The 23,410-nt window shown below is 39.7% G+C and overlaps 1 protein-coding gene and 1 long non-coding RNA gene across 3 annotated transcripts in view; one reads left to right on the forward strand and one right to left on the reverse strand.

The window, feature by feature from the left end:
• The window catches only part of LOC144216112 (uncharacterized), a 32,724-nt gene extending 19,388 nt beyond the window's left edge, over positions 1–13,336 (forward strand). The window contains exons 3-6 of one of the 2 annotated variants that reach the window (XR_013330567.1): positions 1,971–2,038; positions 7,869–7,945; positions 10,187–10,344; positions 13,146–13,336. This is a non-coding gene — a long non-coding RNA (uncharacterized LOC144216112). The remainder of the gene's footprint in view (positions 1–1,970; positions 2,039–7,868; positions 7,946–10,186; positions 10,345–13,145) is intronic. The other variant, XR_013330568.1, reaches the window with a different exon arrangement.
• The window catches only part of SGCG (sarcoglycan gamma), a 96,119-nt gene that overhangs the window by 15,906 nt on the left and 56,803 nt on the right, over positions 1–23,410 (reverse strand). The window contains exons 4-6 of the mRNA XM_077745398.1: positions 22,665–22,752; positions 13,095–13,214; positions 1,718–1,790 (exon numbers count right to left, since the gene is read on the reverse strand). Coding sequence (XP_077601524.1) covers positions 1,718–1,790; positions 13,095–13,214; positions 22,665–22,752 — 281 coding nt within the window. The remainder of the gene's footprint in view (positions 1–1,717; positions 1,791–13,094; positions 13,215–22,664; positions 22,753–23,410) is intronic.

Here is a 23,410-nt window from a genome sequence, read left to right on the forward strand (position 1 = left end):
AGAGATTACTCTTCTTTCACTTCTTTCTTAGCAAGGGTCTGCTGTGTAACTGGCAGATTTAGGTCCTGATGGACAAACTAAGCTGGATGGTTTAATTTCAAGATCTAGATCTTTTAAAATAGCGGCATTTATTTCAAAAAGGAGTCTGGTATCTCTACAATCTGTATTATTGTATAATTTCAAAATGGTTTTAATGGGATCAGTTTTAAAGACACTGTATCATTTTTCTATCCTAGAAAAGCAAAATGTTCTTCTTTCCTAACTATAATAATTCTGAGATATTGATCTTATGATCCTTTATCAAAATTGATGAAACTGTTCTAATGTAATTAGAGTCACAATTTATTTTCATGCTGCAAATGTTCTCTAAGTTGGTAAGATAAACTGAACTCTCATTTGCTTTTGATTAATATTTAATTAGGCATTCAAGATAAGAGAAAATGCTTAATTTCCTTTTATTCCATTTAGGGTGATTATTTACTTGGTATAATACTGATACGAAAAATGATTATTTGTATTCAACTTTCAGTTTACAAAATACTCTTAACCTAACAGCTTATTGATTTTTTCCCCCAAATCTTTTGAGATATGTATTACTATCAGCATTTTATAGATGAGAAAAAATAGTTTCAAAGAGTTAGTTTGGCCAAGGTCACAAGGCTTCTCTCTGTAAAGCTGGGACTCATACTGTACTTTATTTCCTCTGTTATACATAATATATTAGGATATTAATTGTTCTGCATATATTTCAAGTTCAAATACTGAATATAATTGCGAGTGATGCCTTAGGCTTTAGACATTTGTTTTAAAAAATAGTATTTGGGGGCACCTGGGTGGCTCAGTGGGTTAAGCACCTGACTCTTGACCTTGGCTCAGGTCACGATTTCATGTTCATGAGTTTGAGCCCTGTGTTGACAGCAGGGAGCCTGCTTGGGATTTTGTCTCTCCCTCTCTTTGCCCCTCCCCTGCTCATGTATGCACGCTCTCTCTCTCTCAAAATAAATAAACTTTAAAAGTAACTCAATAAAAAATAGCATTTGATTTTGTTCTAAGATACAAATATAATATTGGAATAAACAGTTATAACAATAAGGGTCACTGAAGAGTGTGGTGATAAAGTGAAACACACACAGGCACACGGAGACTGTGTATAAGGAACACCTTTACCTCTGGAACTAGGTGATTTTATATATTCTGACATTAGGTAAAGACATCCATTGTTGAGGACATTATACTAAATGAAAGAGCCAGTTGGAAAGTCCAAACAGTGTCTGATCCCATTGTATGAGGTGCCTGGCGTCACTGAACCCATGGAGACAGAAAGTAGAGGGTGGTTTCCAGGGATTGGTGGAAGGGAGAACAGGCAGTAGTTTACTGCACACAGAATATCAGCTTTGCAACATGAAAAGAATTCCGGAGATGGTGGTGGTGACGGCTGTACAACAGTGCAAACGCACTTACTACCTTTGAACTGGGCACTTAAAAGTGGTTAAGATGGTAAATGCTCTGCTTTGGGTGCATTAAGCAGTGGGAATCTGTAGTACTTTTTACCTCCTTTAGATTTTAGTAAGTTATGACTAGTTAGCAAGTGGCACACGATGGGGATAAAGACAGTTGGTGGAATAAGACCTGTTCTGGAAATAACTGCTAACATATTACTCCAGTACACGTCCAGGTATCTTCTGTAAAAGAGCTGATATGTGAACAAAACTCTTACCTCAGGTCCTGAAATGGGTCGGCTCTTACGAGTGGGGTCTCCACTGAATGTTCAAAAAGAGCGCCTTCAGGCCCTAAACAAAACCGGAGACGCAACTTTTTACAAAAGTAGGATCGACGGCATCAAAGAAATTAAACATTTAGTTTATATGTTAAAGCACAAGTAGGCTTTGCCACTGAATCTGTGCATATGTGAGTAAGAAAATGCAACTAATGTATAGGAACTAATGTACAGACTTTTTAAACTGTTCCAGTGAGCTGAAATTATTCTCAGAGGACATTCTTTCACAAGGAACCAGAACTCGGTAATTAGTCTTTAAAGGTATGACAATTACTTACTTTCTAATATAACCAATGAGTGATATTATAATGACCTGTGATTGTTGTAATGGACATAAGTATAAGGCGGGCATAAAGCCTATAAACCAGTATGTATTATCTTTAAATACGAACAGCTGTTCCTTCATCATTGAAACTGTCGATGCCCAAATTAGATCATTTTACTTCTGTTATTACTATTTGGTCTCAAAGTAATATTCTTCAGAACCTATTTGCATGTATTAAAATAGATGTTTTGTAAATGGCTTCATAAAATAATTCTTAGTAAATCTTTGTTGATTTTCAGTGTAACTATATTTCCCTTTTGTATGCATTCATATGAAATATTCCCAACCAAGATTATATAACAATATATCATTGGTGTAACACCGGTTTCTGGTAGAAAATAGAACATATTATTTGGGGTCATATCATTTAAATTTTAAACAGGGAAAAAGTTGCACTATAAAATATCATTATATAAATAATGCATTTAAATAACTCTGAATACTATGATCCTGTATAAATATTTGTATAAGGAAAGTACAGTAATTTAAAAAGCCCAGTCTTACAATGCTAACTTTTTTTTTTTAAAAAAAAGAATGTATCACCAAGATTAGATGTAGTAAATGGTCTGGTCATTTCCACTATAAAATATCAATAGTTTAGGTGACTCCATCCTTCTCTTCTGGATCCCAGAGTAATTTATGATGAATGGATGTTCCTGTGAAGATCTGTAGTAAATTCACAGACAGAATCCAACACTCTAGAGTTCATGGACATAACCCAACACTGCAGGGGAAATTGCTCTAGGCTGCCCCGTTCTTCCCTACCTGTGGCTACTCTAGGTTCCTTCGGTTCAGAAATATAGAGCTCAATAAGAATACTACTGCCCAAACAGTAGATAATATACACCCAGACACCTGTTAGGTTTTTATGTTGACACTGATAACTATTTATTAAGATTGATTCCAGGGGCGCCTGCGTGGCTCAGTCAGTTAAGCGTCTGACTTCAGCTCAGGTCATGATCTCACGGTTTGTGGGTTCGAGTCCTGTGTCGGGCTCTGTGCTGACAGCTTAGAGCCTGGAGCCTGATTCAGATTCTGTATCTCCCTCTCTATCTGACCCTCCCCTGCTCACGCTGTCTCTCTCTCTCTCTCTCTGTCTCTCAGAANAGACTCCCACACGGTGTCTCTACTGCCTCCAGTCTGTTCTGTCCTGACACTGCTGTGAATGGCCTTTTGCCTTAATACTCCAAAGAAAATGTCTTGCTAAGATAATAATGACCTCCATGATGACATTCAATGACGGTTTCTGTCCTCAACTTTCCTGGACTGGAATTATGGGAATACAGTCTCTCTTGGCATCAAGAAAATAGCTCCCATGATGTTTCTCCCACCACACTGTCTGTCTCGTCACACTGTCCTTGAGTGGCTGTGCTTCCTCTATCTTGAGGGCCCTAAGGTTGGTGTGTCTCAGAGCTCAGCTGGCTGATGATGCCCTCGTTTCTATCTCTAGTCAAGATTTGAGCTCTGAGCAATAAAGAGCTCACATATCCAAGAGCTGACTTGGCATATCCATTTGGCTGTGTCATAGATATCGTACACTTATGCACGTAAAACATTAATCATCTATTCCTTCTGCTTTAAAAATGTACTCTCCTCCTCAGGCTTCTCCACTACCTAGAGAATAATGCCATCGTCCAGAAACAAATATAATCTTTTGATCTTTGATTCCGTCTCTTAACGTCTGCCACCCATTTGATCTATCTGCACGTCTTTATATGTCAGTTCTTAGTTTGGAGTCATCAGCTTCCTTCAATGACCATTGCTACCACTGAGCCAGGTCACCAGCATCTACTGCTGGTACGACAGTTGACATCTTCCTAAATGGTCTTACTGTTTCCTCTCTTTCCTCCAAATAATCTATGCTCCCTTGTAATAGGTTATATTGATCTTTGTATAGATCAAAAACACTCTGCTTGAAAAATTCAATGTCTTTCCATTGCATTTAAAACAAATCCTAAGTTCTTATAATGCCAACAAGTACTTGCATGAACTGGTTACTCTGTAGCTCCTCTTATACCAGACTTGCTTCAGACTTAAATTCCATATGATTACAATATAAAAATCATGAAATAATATAGCAGAGATAAGCCCAAATGGAAAAGCTATCAAAACCAATGTAGGCGTGCCTGGGTGGCTCAGTTGGTTGAGTATTCGACTCTTGATTTGGGCTCAGTTTATGATCCCAGGGTCATGACTGAGCCCTGAGTCGGGTTCCCCACTGAGGGTGCAGCCTGCTTGGGAATCTCTTCTCTATCCCTCTGCCCCTTCCCCTGCTTAGGTGCTCTCTCTCTCTCTCAAGCAAAAATAAAAATAAACAAAACTCCCTCCCCAAACACAAAGTCTATTAGAATGGGCTAAAAAAAATAAATTCCATCTAAACGCCACTTTCAAGAGAAAGGTAATCATTTAATGTGAGAATTTAGGTTGGAAGGGTAATTTAAGGGGCCATCAAGGTCTTCTTAACAGAAGTTTAGAGAAGCCATTGCACAGGGAAGTGATGTTTAGCACAGATGGAATCTGTGATTAAAAGGGGAATGTCAACACACTTAAGAGAAACAAAGATAGAGTAAATATTACTGGACCACCTAATTAATCAGCCTGGAGCTGCCCTACCTGTAGACTTCTCATGTAAGAAAATATATGTCCTCATCACTCAATTGGGTTCCTTTCAGCTGAAAGACTGTCAACCGATGGGCCAGGTCATTCACTGTCCACAGAGCTTCATTACGAAGTGTTTGGAGACCTTGGCTCTGTTCTCAAAGGAGATGCTGATCTATTAGAATCTTGTAGATAATCTGTCTTCATGTCTTTTTAAGGCATCTGGACTTATCACCTTTGTTTATGGTCACTTTTTCAGCTGTTGAAATCGTATTCTGCAGATCCTCAGTGGCTTTGTGTGTGACTCTAGTATTTTGACACCATCACTTCTGACTTCATGTAATCCTGCTTAGCCACACAGGTGCAAAGAAACTGAACTAGCTTATCCTTAAATCTTGCTCTGCTCAAGGGAAATTGAATTCCATTATAGGACACTGTTTTTCTTACTAAGTGTTGGGGAATGCACCCAGCCAAACAAATCACTGCCAAGAAATCAAAGTATAATTTTTTTTTTGCCAGATGTCAGTTCTGGCAATGGTCTAAAACATTTTTTAAGGTGAAATGTTGATACTTCTCCAGTAATATGTTCTATAATTGGGTTAACCAAAGGGGCATGCTAACATTGGTCATTTGGAGACCAATTCTATTTTTAGGGGGGAAAAATAAGGCTGTCTAAAGGCCTTGATCCATTTCAAACTGAGTTCGTGAAATTAATCTCCATAAATTTGATTTAAAAATAATTCTTCAGTTTCTTAGCTGACTATAATCTAAATGGAAGTTGTGTAAGAATATATTGGACAAAGAACATTATGCAAATGTAATGTGTAAAACATCTTGATTTGATACGTTTATATATTGCAATATGATTGTCATTGTAGCAATAATTAGCATCTCTATCCTGTTACATAGTGGTCCTTTCTTTTTAGTGACTGCAATAATCAAGTTCAAGTCTCTTAGCAGTTTTGATGATTATAATACAATATTGATTTCTATATTCATTATACTATACATTAGATCTCTAGGGTTTATTTACTACTTGTTTCAAGTTGGTACCCTTAAACAACATCTGTCCTATCCCCCAGCCCCAGCAACTATGGCTTTATTCTTGGTTTTCATGAGTTTTGCTTTTTTAGAGTCCATGTATGATATCAGAGAGTAGTTGTTTTTCTTCTTCTTATTTCATTTGGCATATGTGTTCAAGGTCTGTCTGTGTTGTTGCAAATGGTAGGATATCCTTCTATCTCATGACTGAATAATATTCTATTGTACGTATACATCATATCCTCTTTATCCATTTATCCGTTGATGGGCACTTAAGTTGTTTCCATATCTTGGCCATTGTGAATAATGCTGCAATAAATATGGGAGTGCATTCGTCTCTTCAATATCCCATTTTCATTTCCTTTGGGTATATACCCAGAAGTGGAATTGGTGCATCATATAGATATGTTTAGTTTTTGAGGAACCTCCATACTATTTTCCACAGCGGTTGAGACAATTTATATTCCCACCAACAGTATACTCCCTTTTCTCCACATCCTCACCAACACGTGTTATCTCTTATTTTCATGACGAAAGCCATTCTAATGGGTATGAGGTAATATTGCATTATGGCTTTGATTTGCATTTCCCAGATGAGTATTTGTGTGGAACAGTTTTTCACGTACCTGTTGGACATTTGAATGTCCTCTTGGAAGAATGTCTATTTAGTTCCTTTGCCCATTTTAATATCTATTTCGTTGTTTTGTTTTTGAGTTGTAGGAGTTTTTTGTTGCTCTTGCTGTTACTGATTTGTATGAGTTATGGACTTTAAACATTTTATCTTTGAGTTCTTCATATATTTTAGATATTAACCCCTTCTCCAGTATATGGTTTGCAAAAATTTCTCCCATTCTGTATGTTGGCTTTTCATTTTGTTAATTGTTTATTTTGCTGTGCAGAAGCTTTAAGCTTTATATAGTCCACATTGTTGAGTTTTTCTTTTGTCCGTTTGTGCTTTTGGTGTCACATCTGAACAATCTTTGCCGAGACCAACATTGAGGAGCAGCTTCTCTGAGTTTTCTTCTAGGAGGTTTATAGCATCAGGTCTTATGTTCAAGTCTTGGATCCATTTTGAGTTAGATTTTGTGAGCAGTATAAGACAGATATCAAATTAATTGTTTTGCACATATTTATCCAGTTTTCCCAACACCATTTGTCGAGGAGACTATCTTTTCCCCATTGGGTGTTCTTGGCTCCCTTGTTGAATATTAATTGACTGCATACATGGGGCATTAATTCTGGGCTCTCAATTCTGTTCCATTGGTCTGTGGGTCTATTTTTATGCCAGTGCCATATTGTTTTTATTACTATAGCTTTGTAGTACAGTTTTCAATCAGGAAATGTGATACCTCTAGTTTTTTTTCTCCCCTCAAGATTTCTATGGCTATTAGGGGTCTTTTGTGGTTCCAAATTTTAGGTTGTTTTTTGTATTTCTGTGAAGAATGCCATTGGTATATTGGTGGGCATGTTGTTGAATCTACAGATGGCTTTGGATAGTATAGACTTTTCCACATTATTGATTCTTTTGATCCATGAATATGGGATGTCTTTCCATTGTTCAATTTCCTTCAACAAAGTCTTGTAGCTTGCATTGTACAGATCTTTTACTTGGCTAAATTTATTCCTAACAAAATATTTTTATTGTTTTTGATGCTGTTGTGAATGGGATGGTTTTATTTCTTTTTCAGATGTTTCACGCATAGAGCGTATAGAGATGCAACTGATTTCTGTATGTTGATTTTATATCTTAAAACTTTATTGAGATTTATTGAAATTGCTGATTAGTTCCAGGAGTTTTTTGCTTGAATGCTTGGAAGATTTTCTACATAAAAGTCATATCTTCTGCAAATGGGATCTGCTTAAGAATTAGAGAGGTTTCTTTTTTTCTTTGAGTATTTAAACAAAGGTAACAGCAAGAAAACATTTCTTTATACAAGAGTCAAGTTTAGGATTTTGGAGGGCACTACCTTAGACAAAGAGCCACTTGATCCCTCCTCTTTAATCCAATGCTTAGGACAGTTATGCAAGTATCCAGGAGAGAGAGAAGGGAAGCAACATATTTAATTTTCTTTCTTAGTCCCCAGAGCAGAATTGGCTCTCTCTTATCTCTCTTTCGTTGGCTCTCAGCTGCTGCTGCTTCTGCTCCAGGAAACTACAAAGGCTACTTGGAGTTGATCCATTTAAAACAAGACCAAATTGTTACAGTAAGTAGTGGAAGAAAGCTTTCATGGAAATTGATCTTTAAAGATTAATGTTTATAAAAATATGCTTATTGTATATTTAACAAATCTTAGTTATAATTATAAGTATAAATTCATAGAAAATAAATAAAGAATAACTCAAGCTTTGTTCTTTGATGCACTTTTTCCAACACAGTTGGAATATATGCTGGCTGTATTAATATTCTATTTCTGTGTCACAGATTAGGACAAAGTTAACTGCTTAAAATAGTAGTCACCTGTTAGCGCACAGTTCTTTGGTCAGAAGTCCTACCCAGTAGGCTTGGTTGGATTTTATCCTCAAGGCATCACAAGGCCAAAGTCAAGGAGTCAGCCCTGCAGGGCTCTTTTCCGTAATCTCTGGGTAAGAATCTTGTTCCAAGTCGAGACAGGTTGCTGGCAGAAGAGAGTTCCTTGTGGCTTTAGGGATGAAGGTCCTATTTTCTCATTGTCAGCCTAGCACCTCTCTAAGATTCTAGAAGCCACCCCATTTCCTGTCATATGGCCCCCTCTATCTTCATTTACCAATAGAGAACAAACCCTTTTAGCACTTCAAATTCTCTGATTTCCTTATATTACCAGAGAAAACTCTCTGCTTATAAAGAACCCATGTGATTCCAGTAGATCATCGAAAACAAATCTTCAGATTGATGGACTCCCTTTTGCCACAGAAATAACATAATCATGGAAGTGATATCTTATCATATTCACAGATTCCTTCCACGCTCAGAGGTGAGGGAACTTTACAAGGGCAAAGATCTGGGGATCTCATTCTTAGAATTTTGCCTACCACAGTGACACAATATTACACTGTCCATAATGTTTACCATAGGCAGTAAAGCCAGCCAGATCGATGGCCCCATTAATCTTCCCAAAGACAACTATTGCAAGCTTGTGATAGTAACACAATCGGTCTTTGAAGTACCTGTCAGGTCGTCCTCTTTGTTCATTTTCACTTCTTCAGTGGGTGGGCAAGTCTGACTTTCCAGGTCTTCATAATTTTTTTTTTAACGTTTATTCATTCATTTTTGAGAGACAGAGGGGGAGGGGTAGAGGGAGAGGGAGACACAGAATCCAAAGCAGGCTCTTGGCTCTGAGCTGTCAGCACAATGCCCAACGCAGGGCTTGAACTCACGAACCGCAAGATCATATCTGAGCTGAAGTCGGACGCTTAACCGACTGAGCCACCCAGGTGCCCCTTGACTTTCCAGGTCTTCTTTTGCGACTGGTTTTGTCAGTGATTCCAGTATTTCTATACCACTTTGGTCTTCTGGGACCCTGGCTTCTTTTGAAAGATTCACAATTTAATTTCACAATCAGTTTGTATTTGCCTTGTGTGCTCTGTACAGTATCCCGCAATCAGTGACAGACCAGCGGGGAAGGATGTGCAGAGCTGTATCGTGACGCCCTGAGAGGTGATAGATGCTTCAGGTCACACATCTACTCAGTGGAGCAGCTGGGAATGAAACCTGGTTCTCAAAATGTTATTCACTCTTACTTTTAACAATTGTCTATTAATATCCCTTCATTCTTGGCACTTTGTTTAGAATGATGAGCCTTACTTCTCCTTTCTGATAAACTTCTATGCCTTTCTCCAGGACCTCTTTCCTTGAGAAACTTCCTCTGACCTACTCTGTGTCTTTTGCCCTCGCACTCTGGCACAACTGATGCCTTTCTCCAGGCTGCTCCGGTAGCCCTGGGCCCAAACATCTATTACAATCCTTAGCAGGCTGTGTCCAACCAATTAATTTATGCTAACAGCTCTCCAGTATAAGCATCACGTAAAAGGAAGTAGGTCTTACTTATTCTGTACTACAGACATTTAGCTTCATCTCTAGCAGATAATACACAGTAAGGCAATGTCAACGAAGTCCAGAGAAACAGTGTCGGTTTAAGTTAGAAGGTGGCTCTCAACTAGAGGTGATTTTGCAACGCCTTCAATCTCCCGAAGAGTTTGGGCAATGTTTGGAGATATTTTGGTTATTGTCACTCCCAGGGAAGGAATGCTACTCGATCTATGGCTAAAGGTCAGGGACGCCTCAGAATTTGCTGCATTGCACAGGATGGCCCCCCACACATACAGAAAATATTGTCCAGCCCAACACGTCAGTAGTGTTAAGGCTGAGAAAGTCTGAGTTACACAACACAGAAAGGGGGTCGGACCTTAGGAAAAAAACAAGGAGAGAAGCCAGAATTGTCCGATTTCTTGTATTTCTTTAACTGCAGATGTAGGGAAGCGAAGAACGTCTTGAAAAGCTGGGAAGAGTCAAGGTCTGGGTCAAAACGTTACCATTCATACATTCACCACTCATGGTTGCCTTGGTGATCAGAACTCCGTGTTGTTTTAGAGGCCTCATGACAAGGAAAGTATTCGGTAATTACAGGTACAGTATATTTGCTCTAGTTAGTTTCACTGGAGAGAAGAGGAGTTTGGGAGAAATTTGTACAAGACAAAGCTAATTATGAAGAAGATGAAGAATATAACTTTTCTTTAAAAAGACTAACTTAAGTGCACCTGGGTGGCTCAGTGGGTTAAGCGTCTGACCCTTGGTTTCAGCTCAGGTCATGATCTCACAGTTTGTGAGATCGAATCTCACATTGGGCTCTGTGCTGACTGCACAGAGCCTGCTTGGTATTCTCTCTCTGCCCATCCTGTGTGTGCAAATTACCCCCCTCTCTCAAACAATAAACAAAATTAAAAAACAAATAAAATGGCTAACTTAAATGTGTGGGCTCAGGACAGCATCTATACGGTACCAACATGTTTTTCCCACTGACTCTGGTCAGATTAGTGTAGCGAGTGGTTCTCAGCCTGTGACCCTAGGAACAGCAGTGTCACCCGACAACTTGTAGGAAATGCAGATTTTCATGTCCCTTTTCACACCTGCTGAATTGGAAACTCAGGAAATGAAAGCAATGTATCTTTCAATAAGTCCTCCAGGTGATTATGATACACGTATGCAGGTAATAAACAACATAGGTGCTTATCAATTTTTTTTTCACCTGTTCCACTAAAATTAACATCAAGGCATGGAAGGTGCCCTAGGCTAAGAGAAGTTTCACTTAAGGGATGCCCTGTGGAGGATGGCTTGGGTTTGAAGCAATCTCTCCTGTTTCTCAGGCTATTCCCTATAGATTTCATGGCCCTACAGTGCAATAATACTTTATCAAGACCTCTGCTGTCCTCTGTATACACTGATCCACTTAATTCAGCAATGCTAGCACAGTAGAAATCATCGACCTGTTATTAAAAGTGAGGGAAGAGCCAAAAGAGATGAACCTGCCTGAGGTCATGTGACTAGTAATTGTTGAGATAGGAACATAATTTAGACCTACAAAGCCAATATGCTTTGTACCAGGCAATAGTAGATTTTTTTTCTTCTTTTTTTAGAGTTTATTTATTTATTTCTGAGGGTAGGGGGCAGAGGAGGGGCAGGAATCTCAAGCAAGCTTCCCTCTGTCAGTGCGGAGCCCAACATGGGGCTTGAACTCATGAGCTGTGAGATCATGACCTGAGTCGAAATCAAGAGTCAGATGCTTAACTGATTGAACTGCTCAGGCACCCCTAGGATAGTAGATTTCTGATGACCAAGGCACTTGGGCATTCTAGCTATTTCTTTATTAGAAAACCATCAATGTCCTTTAAATAGATTTCCTAGTGTCCTTTATTTTAGTAAGAAAACCACAGATCCTATTGCCTTAGTATAGGTTATGATTCTTGTAGTTTGTCTTATTAGGAGTTATATATCATGTAAGAGTTTATACTAGGGTTGAGTCTGCTTCTTAAGTCAGTTTTCATTTATGAGTATCGGTAATAATGTGTGAGAGAACAAAGTTGCCATTGGTTCTCAGAATAGTACAGAAAAGTGCTGGGATGAATTTAACTACTGTCTTTCTCATTAAATTTTTACAGAATCTCAGCAGGTAAATTTCAAACACGTTCTGGACATTCTTTCCCCACAAAATTGCTTCTTTTCAAACCTAAAAGTGATTCTTTTAAGAGCCTCACCCTCCTTATTTCCAAGAGAGACAATTTTTATAGCAATAGAAGGACTCCAAGTGCCTGGTACAACGAGAGTTAAAGAAACTTTGAAGAAGGTTCGCTCGCAAAACCATAGGAAAAGTGATACTAGCATATCATACAGATGATAGAGGAATTTGTAAATCTTTGGGTTACACTAATTGGAAAGAGATAAAGAGTAACAATATGGTGCAAGAAAAGAGTAAGAAAAGATTTATAAGGAGGATTTCATTCTTCCAGGGGAGTATCAAGAATTAAAAAACAAACATTATGAAGAAGGGTCAACAAATTCAAACCACTTTTTTTCCTTGCCTGAACAATTTCCAGAGTACACTTGCCAAAAGTAAAATAGGCTTGGGACAGTGGGATATTGTTTTTCTCAAGAGTTACTACATACAAATGGATAAAGGAAACAGGATATTTATATATGCAATGGAATATTACTCAGCCATAAAAAGGAAATCTTGCCATTTGCAACAATATGGATGGATCATGAGGGCATTATGCTAAGTGAAATAAGTCAAAGAAAGACTAATACTGTGTGATCTCACTTACATATAGAATCTAAGAAAGATACCAAACTCATAGATACAGAGAACAGACTGGTAGTTGCCAGAGGCAGGAAGCGAGGTTGGGCAAAATGGGTGAGGGGGTCAAAAGGGACAAACTTCTAACAAAATAACTAAATCCTAGGGATATAATGCACAGCCTGGTGACTATAGTTAACAATACTGTATTGGATATTTGAAAACTGCTGAGAGACTAGCTCTTGAGGTTAATGTAACACAAATCCCTGAATTCTACTACCAATATTGCACTTATATTAACTCACTAAAAGTTTTTTAAAAATAAATAAAGAGCACTACATTAAAGAACCTGTGTTCACACACACACACACACATTGTAGGTTAAACTACACTGCAATTGAAATTAAAAAAATAAAAGTTCTCATCACTAGGAAAGAACTTCTAACCGTGTGTTGATGGATGTTACCTAGACTTACCGGGGGGATCATTTCACAATATATGCAGATATCAAATCATCAACGCTGTTCACCCGAAACTAATGTTCTATGTGAATTAGATCTCAATTGAGGAAAAAAGTGTCACATACCTGTTACTCGGAGTTTCTCTGTACCAACCACAACTTCCTTTTCGTCGACAGTAAACAGTGGCTTGCCATCCTTGGAGCTGATCTGAAACTGCTGACTGTGGACCTCTACCATTTTGGGACCTGAACGATTCATTACGACAATTCATTAGGAAGTGTGTATTATGTAGGTAGAGTCAAAATCTCTTTTTACACCATGCCAGGTCCCCCGGCAATACCAAATTACTACATATATACAATCTGTTACCAACAGTGTTTTTTACAAATTCTGTAATTAAATGTTTTACGTTGTAAGCCTGAATCTATTATGTTATTAAACTTAATTTATGTCAAATATGTGCTGATCTACAAAGCACAATGTAAGGAGATGCTGAATCGCTATGTCGTACACCTGACCCAAATGTAACCTTGTTTGTCAACTATACTCAAATTAAGAAAAAAATTAAAGAGGGGCCTGGGTGGCTCAGTCTGTTAAGCATCTGACTTCGGCTCAGGTCATGATCTCATGGTTTGTGAGCCCCATGTCAGGTTCTATGCTGACAGGTCAGAGCCTGGAGCCTGCTCCAGATCCTGTCTCCCTCTCTCTCTGCTCCTCCCCCACTCACGCTCTGTAGCTCTCTCTCTCAAAACTAAACATTAAAAAATTAAAAAAACAAAACCATGTTAGTCCATATCAAATACATGAAAGAATAAATCACTTAAAAGTTAGGTTTTTCAAGTTAAAACTAGCCAAAAATAGCATAACTCATCTACTCAGCTTATTTAAATTTGTAATCTTTTGAGGATTAGCCAACTAAAGATTTTATATTCTGAAGATGTGAGGTTTGTGAAAGACCATTTTTTTTAATGTTTAGTTTTGAGAGAGAGCATGAGTTGGAGAGGGGCAGAGAGAGGGGGACAGAGGATCCAAAGCAGTCTCTGCACTGACAGCGGCCAGCCTGATGCAGGGCTCGAACTCACAGACCATGAGATCATGACCTGAGCCAAAGCTCGATGCTCAACTGACTGAGCCCCCCAGCTGCTCCACGAAAGACCATTTTAAGAATGGCTCACTTTAATGGCCAAAGCCAGCCCAGAAGATGAATCCTCCTTGATTCACTCCCTGTCCCTATCCTCTGGGGAGGTCCCCACCTCTTACCCCCAGGTAGAAAACAAGACAGCACCATGGAAGAAACCTTCAAGTTTCTGTCCTTTCTTTAGGACAGAAAGTCCTTGATGGCATTTTTGTTTTCTTCTTCACTCCTTCCTTCTTTGTATTTCAGTGACAACAGCAATACTTTCCCCTCCAAATTTCATCTCCTCAGGTGAGTTGAGGACTCACTGCTTTAGATTCCTTTTAGACTTCCAAGGTTTGGCGGGTGCTCCCACGTCTGGACCAGGGATGCTGTGCCCTCAAGAGCATATGCGACTTTGTTCCATTTCTCTTGCCCACACTCAGGCGTTCACCATTTTACGTCTCCTAATTCTTCTTCGTGTTTCCAATCTTTCTGACCCTGGCAGCATAATGGATCCATCTCTCCAGAACACAGCTCTGAGCGATCACTCAAAGAACTACATGTGTTCCCTAATTCTTTCGTACGTTAGCTTTAAATTCTCATCTGGGAGTATAAATGCACTGAGAAAATGGGTATCTTATAGTCCTGTGTGTGTGTTCCTTATCCCTCCCACTACTCATTAAAGTTGAGGGATACCTAGCTAGAAATTAAACAGGAGCTCTTCCATGAATACGTTAATCAGTTTTGGATATGGTCACCGACATATTCTTATGTCATTTCATTAATCGGTACTGCAAAAGCCTTCAGTGACTCTTCATTTACCTGTGTCTCTGTGTGTGTGTACGACCGTTATAAAGTGGACCACATTTCTCTATTTTTCCTTGATGTCTTAATCTTCTTTCTCTTAAGGAAACCTGACTTTATTTTTTTGGATAGTTGCCTGTATTTTCGCTCGTCCGCACTTTCACCCGGACTCAGTCACTCAGTGATTCAGTGCCACCGTTTACCTCTTCTGGGTCACTGATATAGTTCAGATATTTATCATATAAATACTGATTTGCATTAAATGATGAATATCAGGTTATCTGAGTTTAAAATTGAGAGGGGAAACAAAAAATCTGGAAATTTATGCAGTAACACTTCACTGTTTAGCTTATTGGAGACTCATACAACAGTTCTAGGAGGCTTCATTGAGTAAAAAGGGTTAAACTACATTTTTTTTCCCTGTAACCACTGTTCCATATCTGATGATGAAATGTTCAACGAGTTTAGCTGCATAATTTTCATGAGTAGGGAAACCATATAAACCCTTACTCAAGTCAAAGAAAATGCAGGGGCACCTGGGTGGCTCAGTCGATGAAGCGTCTGACTTTGGCTCAGGTCATGATCCCATGGTTTGTGAGTTTAAGCCCCGTATCTCTCTTCCTTTATCTCTCTGTCCCTACCCCACTTATATATTCTCTCTCTCTCTCAAAAATAAAGAAATAAACTTTAGAAAAAGGAAATGCAAAAAGATGACTCTTGATCGTAGGGTTATGAGTTTGAGCTCCATGTTGGGTGTGGAGATTACTGAAAAAAAAAAAAAACAACTTTGAAAAATGCAGAAAAATGAGTCTGTACCATTGAGCATAAATTTATGGCATGTTTTTTATGTTCAAGGTTTTGTGCTAAGCACTGAGGACATATCAACAAGTGGGATGTAGCTCACAGCTAAGTCCACTGAAGAAAAAAGCACGTAAAACTAGTTTCAAGACAATTTGGTAAGCGCTGTGGTACAAGCATAGGCAATGTTCAATGAGAACCCTGAAATGGAATCCGTGGTCTATCCTTGGGGGTCAAGAATGGCACCCTGGGGAAATGCTGTCTGAGCTGACTTTGAAGAAAGAGTTTCTATTTCCCTGATGGAGGGAGAATGAGGCATGCCAGCTAGAGGGAAAGACTTGAGCAAAAGTCTCAGATGTGAATAGAATTCCATCTTCATTTTATTAAAAACAAGGAGGCGTTGAATGTTCAATTTAAATACGTTTCCACTTCAGAAAACATCATTCCTGAGCCCATACTCACAGGGATAATCATCTCTTAAAATAACTGAGTTTCTAATTAATCTTTTAAATTTTATTAATATTCTACTAGTTTTTATTAACCTAGCTGGATATTGATTAGAACTAAGCAACTAATCTTTTGCAGTGGAATTCTCTGAGACATGAAATTCAAACTCCACCTTGGTGATGAAAACAAGAGCTATCTGGTGAAGTAAAATTTTTAACGACAGGCTCTGGTACAAAGAAGGAAATGAAAAATGAAAGAAATAAATAAAGGACGGTTTTATGACTAATTAAGTTTGTGTAATTGGCTTAAGGGTTTTCTCCAGTGAAAATACAGCCAAGGTTTTCCTGACATACAGAATCCCTGACAGCTTTACTTGGATGTGTGACTTCCCCCTCATCTTTTCTACCTCAGTCCCGTCCCCCCAGCCTCTTCCCAGTCAACCGCACAGGGAGCCAGTCTCTTCACTTCAGGTTTATGCTTCCCCTATTTCTTTTACACACAAATGAGCAAACACATGTGTCTTTCCTTATATCCCTTTCTTACTTCCGTGAAGGGTAGCCTACAATAGGTAGTCTCCTGCGCTTTACTTTTATCACTAACAAATATGTCCAGGAAGTTACTACAAATCAATCCATAGGCATCTTCCTTATTCTTTTAAACAGATGCTTGGTATTCATGTGGATGCATGTGGTTATTCAACAGTTGATCCATACATGTGGATATTTAAGTAGTTTTTGAGGGTTTTTTTTAATGTTTATTTTTGAGAGAGTGAGCAAGCGAGCAAGCAAGAGCAAGCATGCTCTCGGGGGAGGGGCAGAGACAGAGGAAGACAGAGGATCCAAAGCAGGCTCTGGGCTGTCAGCACAGAGCCCAATGAGGGGCTCAAACCCATGAGCCGTGAGATCATGACCTGAGCCGAAGTCAGACACTTAACCGACTGAGCCATCCAGGCGCCCCTTGACGTTTTGCAATTAAAAATACTGCTGCAGAGAACAACCTTTGGACACATGTATTTTGTTTTGTTGGGGTTNTGTAAAACTAGTTTCAGGACAATTTGGTAAGCGCTGTGGTACAAGCATAGGCAATGTTTAAGGAGAACCCTGAAATGGAATCCGTGGTCTATCCTTGGGGGTCAAGAATGGCACCCTGGGGAAATGCTGTCTGAGCTGACTTTGAAGAAAGAGTTTCTATTTCCCTGATGGAGGGAGAATGAGGCATGCCAGCTAGAGGGAAAGACTTGAGCAAAAGTCTCAGATGTGAATAGAATTCCATCTTNGATCATGACCTGAGCCGAAGTCAGACACTTAACCGACTGAGCCATCCAGGCGCCCCTTGACGTTTTGCAATTAAAAATACTGCTGCAGAGAACAACCTTTGGACACATGTATTTTGTTTTGTTGGGGTTGTATCTTCAGGGTAGATTCTTAGAAGTGGAATTACTAGGTCAACAGGTGTGTATATAAGTACTTCTGTTAGACTTCCCCATGGCTCCGACTATATCTTTTTGTACAGATCTGACTCCGCGAATCACAGTAATGCTGCAGCACCCTTCACCCCTCTGCATGTCCTCCAAGATACACATTGTGTTCTCCTTCAAAGAAATTCCCCTTTTATTTATTTATTTTTACCATGGAGCTTTCAAAAAGTAGTACTTCAGGACTTTTCAACATAAATTATTTTTTTTGGATTTACCAGTTTTCAGAGAAATTATACAAATTTAACACTATCCTCAGAATGGAAAACTTGTTTGGGAAGGAATTCATTCCATATATATATATATACATGTATATATGTATATTTATGTGCATGTATATGTATATATGTGTCTATATATTCCATACATATATATATGTATGTATATATGTATATATGTATATGTATATATATTCCATACATACATATATACATACATATATATATATCCCCCCCCTCCCCAATATACATCTCGTAGTGTCAGCTGCTTTTCTCTGAGAGAACACCTCTTTTTCTGACTGGGCATTCTGGCTGTAGTATCTCATCATAAAGATCTTCNCATGTATTTATATATGTATATATATTCCATACATACATATATACATACATATATATATATCCCCCCCCTCCCCAATATACATCTCGTAGTGTCAGCTGCTTTTCTCTGAGAGAACACCTCTTTTTCTGACTGGGCATTCTGGCTGTAGTATCTCATCATAAAGATCTTCGTTGTCTTTTTTGGTGGAACTGGAAAGTGGGTTCATTTGGGTTTTCTTCCTAACCTACTGTTTCCGGTTTGTCTTTCCAGCCACTGTAGTGGCCAATCCCATCTCTTCTTCAGCCTTGGCTTCTTATGAAAACATTCAGTATCCTTAAGTGGACATCACTTGTCTCTGGGGCCAGTCGTGGTATTTCACTATATTTAATTTGGGGAGTTCCTGGGGCAGTACTATTTGTTCCTCAGTTGGAGGAAAATCCAGGTGGATTTTTCTGGAAGTCTTTCTGGGTTAGAATCTGCCTAGTGCTGAAGGCAACAGTTTTGGATTTCCACTGAGAGCATGCTGGCCAGATTCTTGACAAATTCTTGCGGTTCTACAGGGAAGAGTGGTACAGGTCAGCCCATTTGCCATCAACACCCTCCCCTCCCTGACACTGGTACCTTCCCACCCATCTGTCATCCTTTTCCTCTTTTTTTAATTCTAGAATGTCCGCTTCTGAGATGCAATCTGGCATCGAGTTCTCCACATTCTTGCATTCTTGCTTCCATCGAGGCCTCCACAGGCTCACCCCAGAACTTCTTCTGCAACATCTGAAGATACGGTGCTCAGAAGAGCTGACTCCAAGTTCTAGAAGATGTCATCACAGTTTTCTTCTTGTGTGTTTTACATGAGGACAGATCTTGGAGGGGCCTCAGTCACAGTCAGAGGGAATCAAGTTGCTATCTTTGATTGTGTTGATTAGTACCGTCATGACTCCCCTACACTTTTCGTCAACTCCCAAAGTGTTGGCCTCAGCTTTGAGTAATGATGACACGCTGGAGCAGCAAACAGAAGACTCTCGGTTACGTCTCCTAGCAGGAGCTACAGAAACCTCTGCCCAGAGGATCAAAGTTAAAGAGAAAAAGTCCGTGAATTCCCACCAATCTGGAGAGAAGGTCCCTAAGCATCACCCTCACTTCAAACCTCTTCCCAGAGCTTGCTGGCTGCTTTAGTGATTCATTCCCTGAAACTAGGGGTGCATTAATCAAGTGGCTGAAAAGCCAAACACATCTGTTATCGTTCTGCTTTGGTCTCCTGGGAACATTCTTACATTCTCAGCCTGTTGCCCTCTGTGCTGTTCGGAGCTGTGCGTCCCTGAGGTGCGCTGCACTGGAAGGTCGCTCGTCTTCAGGTTCACAGTCACCGCCCTCTTTCTCCTTTTCCCCAGGAAGGATGCAAAGCAGCAAAATCTAGGTAACTTCACAGAAACACGCAGCTGGGATAAAACACTGGTATTTTTGGCCTCATTTCTGATGTTTCTTCTGCGGAGTTCAATCATTCCACCCAGAGCTATCTTGGCTGCTGGTGGACTGCTGTCCCTTAATAGAGTGTCCATGAAATTCTGCAGAACTATATTCACTTTATTCTTCTGTTTTACATTTCTATTCTTGATATTAGTCATGCTCTGGGTATACAAAGGCTTTTGCAGAAGCTTCTCATGGCTATGCAGAAGTTCCAAGAAGCCTAACAAACTTGCGGGGCTGATGAGATTCTTACTTCTCAGCTTTGCTATTCAAAGACCTAAATTTGTTTTTTTGTTAATTTTTAAACGTTTGTTTATTTTTGAGACAGAAACAGAGCATGAGCAGGGGAGGGGCAGAGAGGGAGACACAGAATCTGAAGCAGGCTGAACTGTGAGATCATGACCTGAGCCAAAGTCAGAGGCTTAACCGACTGAGCCGCCTGGGTGTCCCTCAGATACTTGGATCTAAGACACTGTGATCATAGCAGAGGACATCTTTCAGCACCCAGGAAGATGACTTGGGCATCTAGGTGGCAGTGACCGAATTGTGCCATAAACATTCCCAGCCTCCCCAGTGGGGTTATTTGGTTGTTCTTTGAAAATCTCCACTTGGATTGGGAGTGACTAGAACTCTATAGAAATCCCAAGGTCGATGCCAGCAGCCCTGCTTGATCAAATTCTGTACCGATTGCCTGTCACTGGAAAGCTGGTGGTTTTCCCAGGATGCACTGCAGCCGGGCTCCGTGCCCAGAAAACCAAGACTGCCAAACCCAACCAGCCCACCTGAATAAATGTTTTTATGCTAACCAGAATTCGTCTCTGTTATTTGAAATGAAAAGGAAATTAATGGCAGGAACGAGAGCTGCACTTAGAGTTCATAAGATTCCCGTTATTGTTGCTGTGAGTCAGTATCTTTCAGCTCAAGGATTTGAAGTGCTAGCTGTTGTTGCTTGCTTGTCAGTGTTTAACTTCTTTGGGGATTTAAGGCTTTTGGTTTTGACTGTACTCACTGCCATTACTTTCAGTGGTTTAGTAATAAGCAATTATTCACTTAATTAAGTGGGACGAATTTGGCTTGTTCACATAAGTTACATTTTAATATCCAGGTTGGCTATGTTTAACTTCTTCCAGGAAATGGGAGGCTGGAGCGACCACGATTGTGGAAGTTGTTTACTTGAGAATAACCTTGTCAGCTGAACAGTATTCTCTGGTTCAGGGTCTTCCATATAACAGAGGCTTTCCAAACAAGAGTTTACCAGAAATCACTCATTTTAACATACTGAGCATGGAACACCAAGGTTAAAACTCAAGATTTAAGGTGACCAGCTAAAACCAAAGTAATTCTAATGGGAATGTCTTTTGGGTTTTTTGTATATGTATATATATATTTTTCTTTTTTAAGTAAATTCCTTGGTGACAAAAATGGTATCCATATTTGCAGGAAATAGGGCCATAATTCAAGGAAATCTGATTGGAGAGAGGGAGTGGCGCATCCCAGGCTGAGGGAAGTCCTGGGGTTTGCTTTTCCTGCTAACTGCTAATTCCTTCTTACTCCTGGTTTGGCTTGTTCTGCTAAATAGCTGTGTGTTCTTGAGCAAATTCGCTTTCCAGTGCTTTCAGTTTTTTTTCATTCATGGAACTGGAGGCAGATTTATAGCACATCTCTCTTGTATGATATATGATAATCTGCATTCAATAAAAAATTAAATGAGGAAATAATTATTTGCAGTAAATCATTTTTATAAGAATATAAAGGGAACTTTTACTTTTGGAGCTCCTAAGGGCTACGTACATATTCTTTGTATGTTATTACTTACATGACAGCATATAGAAAGTTCCACGCCGGCACTACGATGAGCAAAAATCCCTCACACATATAAAAGCTACAAGGAATTTTGTGAAATAATGGTAAAGATAACTCATAATACTACACGAGTCATCAAGAAAATATGGCTTGATTTAGATGCGTTTCAAGAACATGTATGCTGGATAAACTCAGGCCAGGTTCATGTCCAGAGCCACTGAGAATTTCACCGGACTTAGTGATCAAACAAACTTCTAAGCGAAAGAGAAACAAGTTATAAAGAGCAAAGTGGAACATAAAATACGGAACTCCTGTCTGAGCATGATAAAAAGGAATCATCAGGCTAATATATGGCCGTAGTTCCCAATGTGCTATTATTCTGTTTTGTAAAAAGGAGACATTGAGAGTCACTGGCTTGGGCTGGTGGGACACTTGCCATCTGTTTTCCCATAACCCAAGAGGCCACTCAACTTCTTAGGCTTGGCACACCTATAGACTGCTGGTAGTATAGAGAATGGCTACACTTTCCTTTCACTAGGTGCTTTGCTCTTTTATCATTTCTCCCACCTATGTTCTTCCTCCCTCATCCTTTTCTCACTGTGTAAGATTTCGTGGGACCTTACTCCTTGGTGCCTTATTCTCTGGTGTTAGCTGGTTGGATAGCTTACGTAGCTGGCCCAAGGGCAGCGGGCTAAACACATTAGTTGGGCCAATTAGAGTACTTTGTTGTGAACTTAGAATTCATGAAGACCAAGCTGGTTGGTGCCAATCAGATAAAGAACCGGAGAGGTCCAGTAGGCCTAGAGTTAGAACTGATGTGGCCAAGTGAAAACAGTGGGCAGGGATGCCCGAGAAAGGAGGGGTACGTAGGAGAGGAGAAAGGGAAGGAGGAGGAGGGTGGGGAGGGGAAGAGAGAGAGAGAGAATCTTAGACCCTGGTCTCTGTTCTTCTGATGCCAGCTTCTTTGGTGCCTTTCCTTTGGTCTCAGATTCGTTGGCATTCTGCAATAATCATGTGTCTCTTACTACCTTGAACGGTCTCTATTTCTTGGAATTGAAATAAAAACTTTAATTAAAATATGTCGCTGTCTCCAACTGTTCTCTGCGGTCAACAGAGCATGGCATTTAGAAAACTCATACTTCACCTGTTCATGAATAGCCATGAATTCTTTAGAAGAGAGACATATATCCATTCAGCACAACCATCCACAGACCACTCACATGCAAAGCTCTGTGAAGAAGCTGGACTCACCCACTTTTAACCTGCCCGTGACCTCCCCTGCAGAGTTGCGTGCGTTGACGGTCACATTCTGAGTTGACTGCAGAAGCAGGGAGGAGTCCTAGAAGGACATTTACAAAATGTGACAAAATGTGACACTCACACACTATTCATTTATTCACTTGCTCGCTTAGTTTTGGAGAGAGAGAGGGTGAGTTCATGTGCGTTCCCATGAGCAGGGGAGGGGGAGGGAGGCTCTGAAGCAGGCTCCACACTCAGCCCTTCAGTGCAGAGCCCGACATGGGGCTTGCTCTCACGACCCTGGGATCGTGACCTGAGCCACCCAGGTACCCTGACAAATATATGCTATTTAACATGAGTGTGGGGCACCTGGGTGGCTCTAGTCAGTTAAACATCCGACTTCAGCTCAGGTGATGATCTCATGGTTCATGAGTTGAAGCCTCGCGTTGGGCTCTGTGCTGACAGCTCAGAGCCTGGAGCCTGCTTCGGATTCTGTGTCTCCCCCTCTCTCTGCCCCTTCCCACTCACAGTCTGTCTGTCTGTCTGTCTCTCAAAAATAAACATTAAAAATTTTTAAATAAAAAATGAAATGACTATATTTATATTCATATATAAATTTAGGATTTATAGGAGATAAATTTTCCATTGTCAGAGATTCTGTGCCATATACAGTATTTTTAAATCTTGGACTATATTATATTAAAAGAGTAAATACATTTTGTTTACCCCAACAGTTTAAAGCAATACATATTTATTAT

This window comes from Crocuta crocuta, unplaced genomic scaffold (genome assembly GCF_008692635.1).
Source record: "Crocuta crocuta isolate KB4526 unplaced genomic scaffold, BGI_CrCroc_1.0 scaffold258, whole genome shotgun sequence".
In the NCBI taxonomy this organism is placed as follows: domain Eukaryota; kingdom Metazoa; phylum Chordata; class Mammalia; order Carnivora; family Hyaenidae; genus Crocuta; species Crocuta crocuta.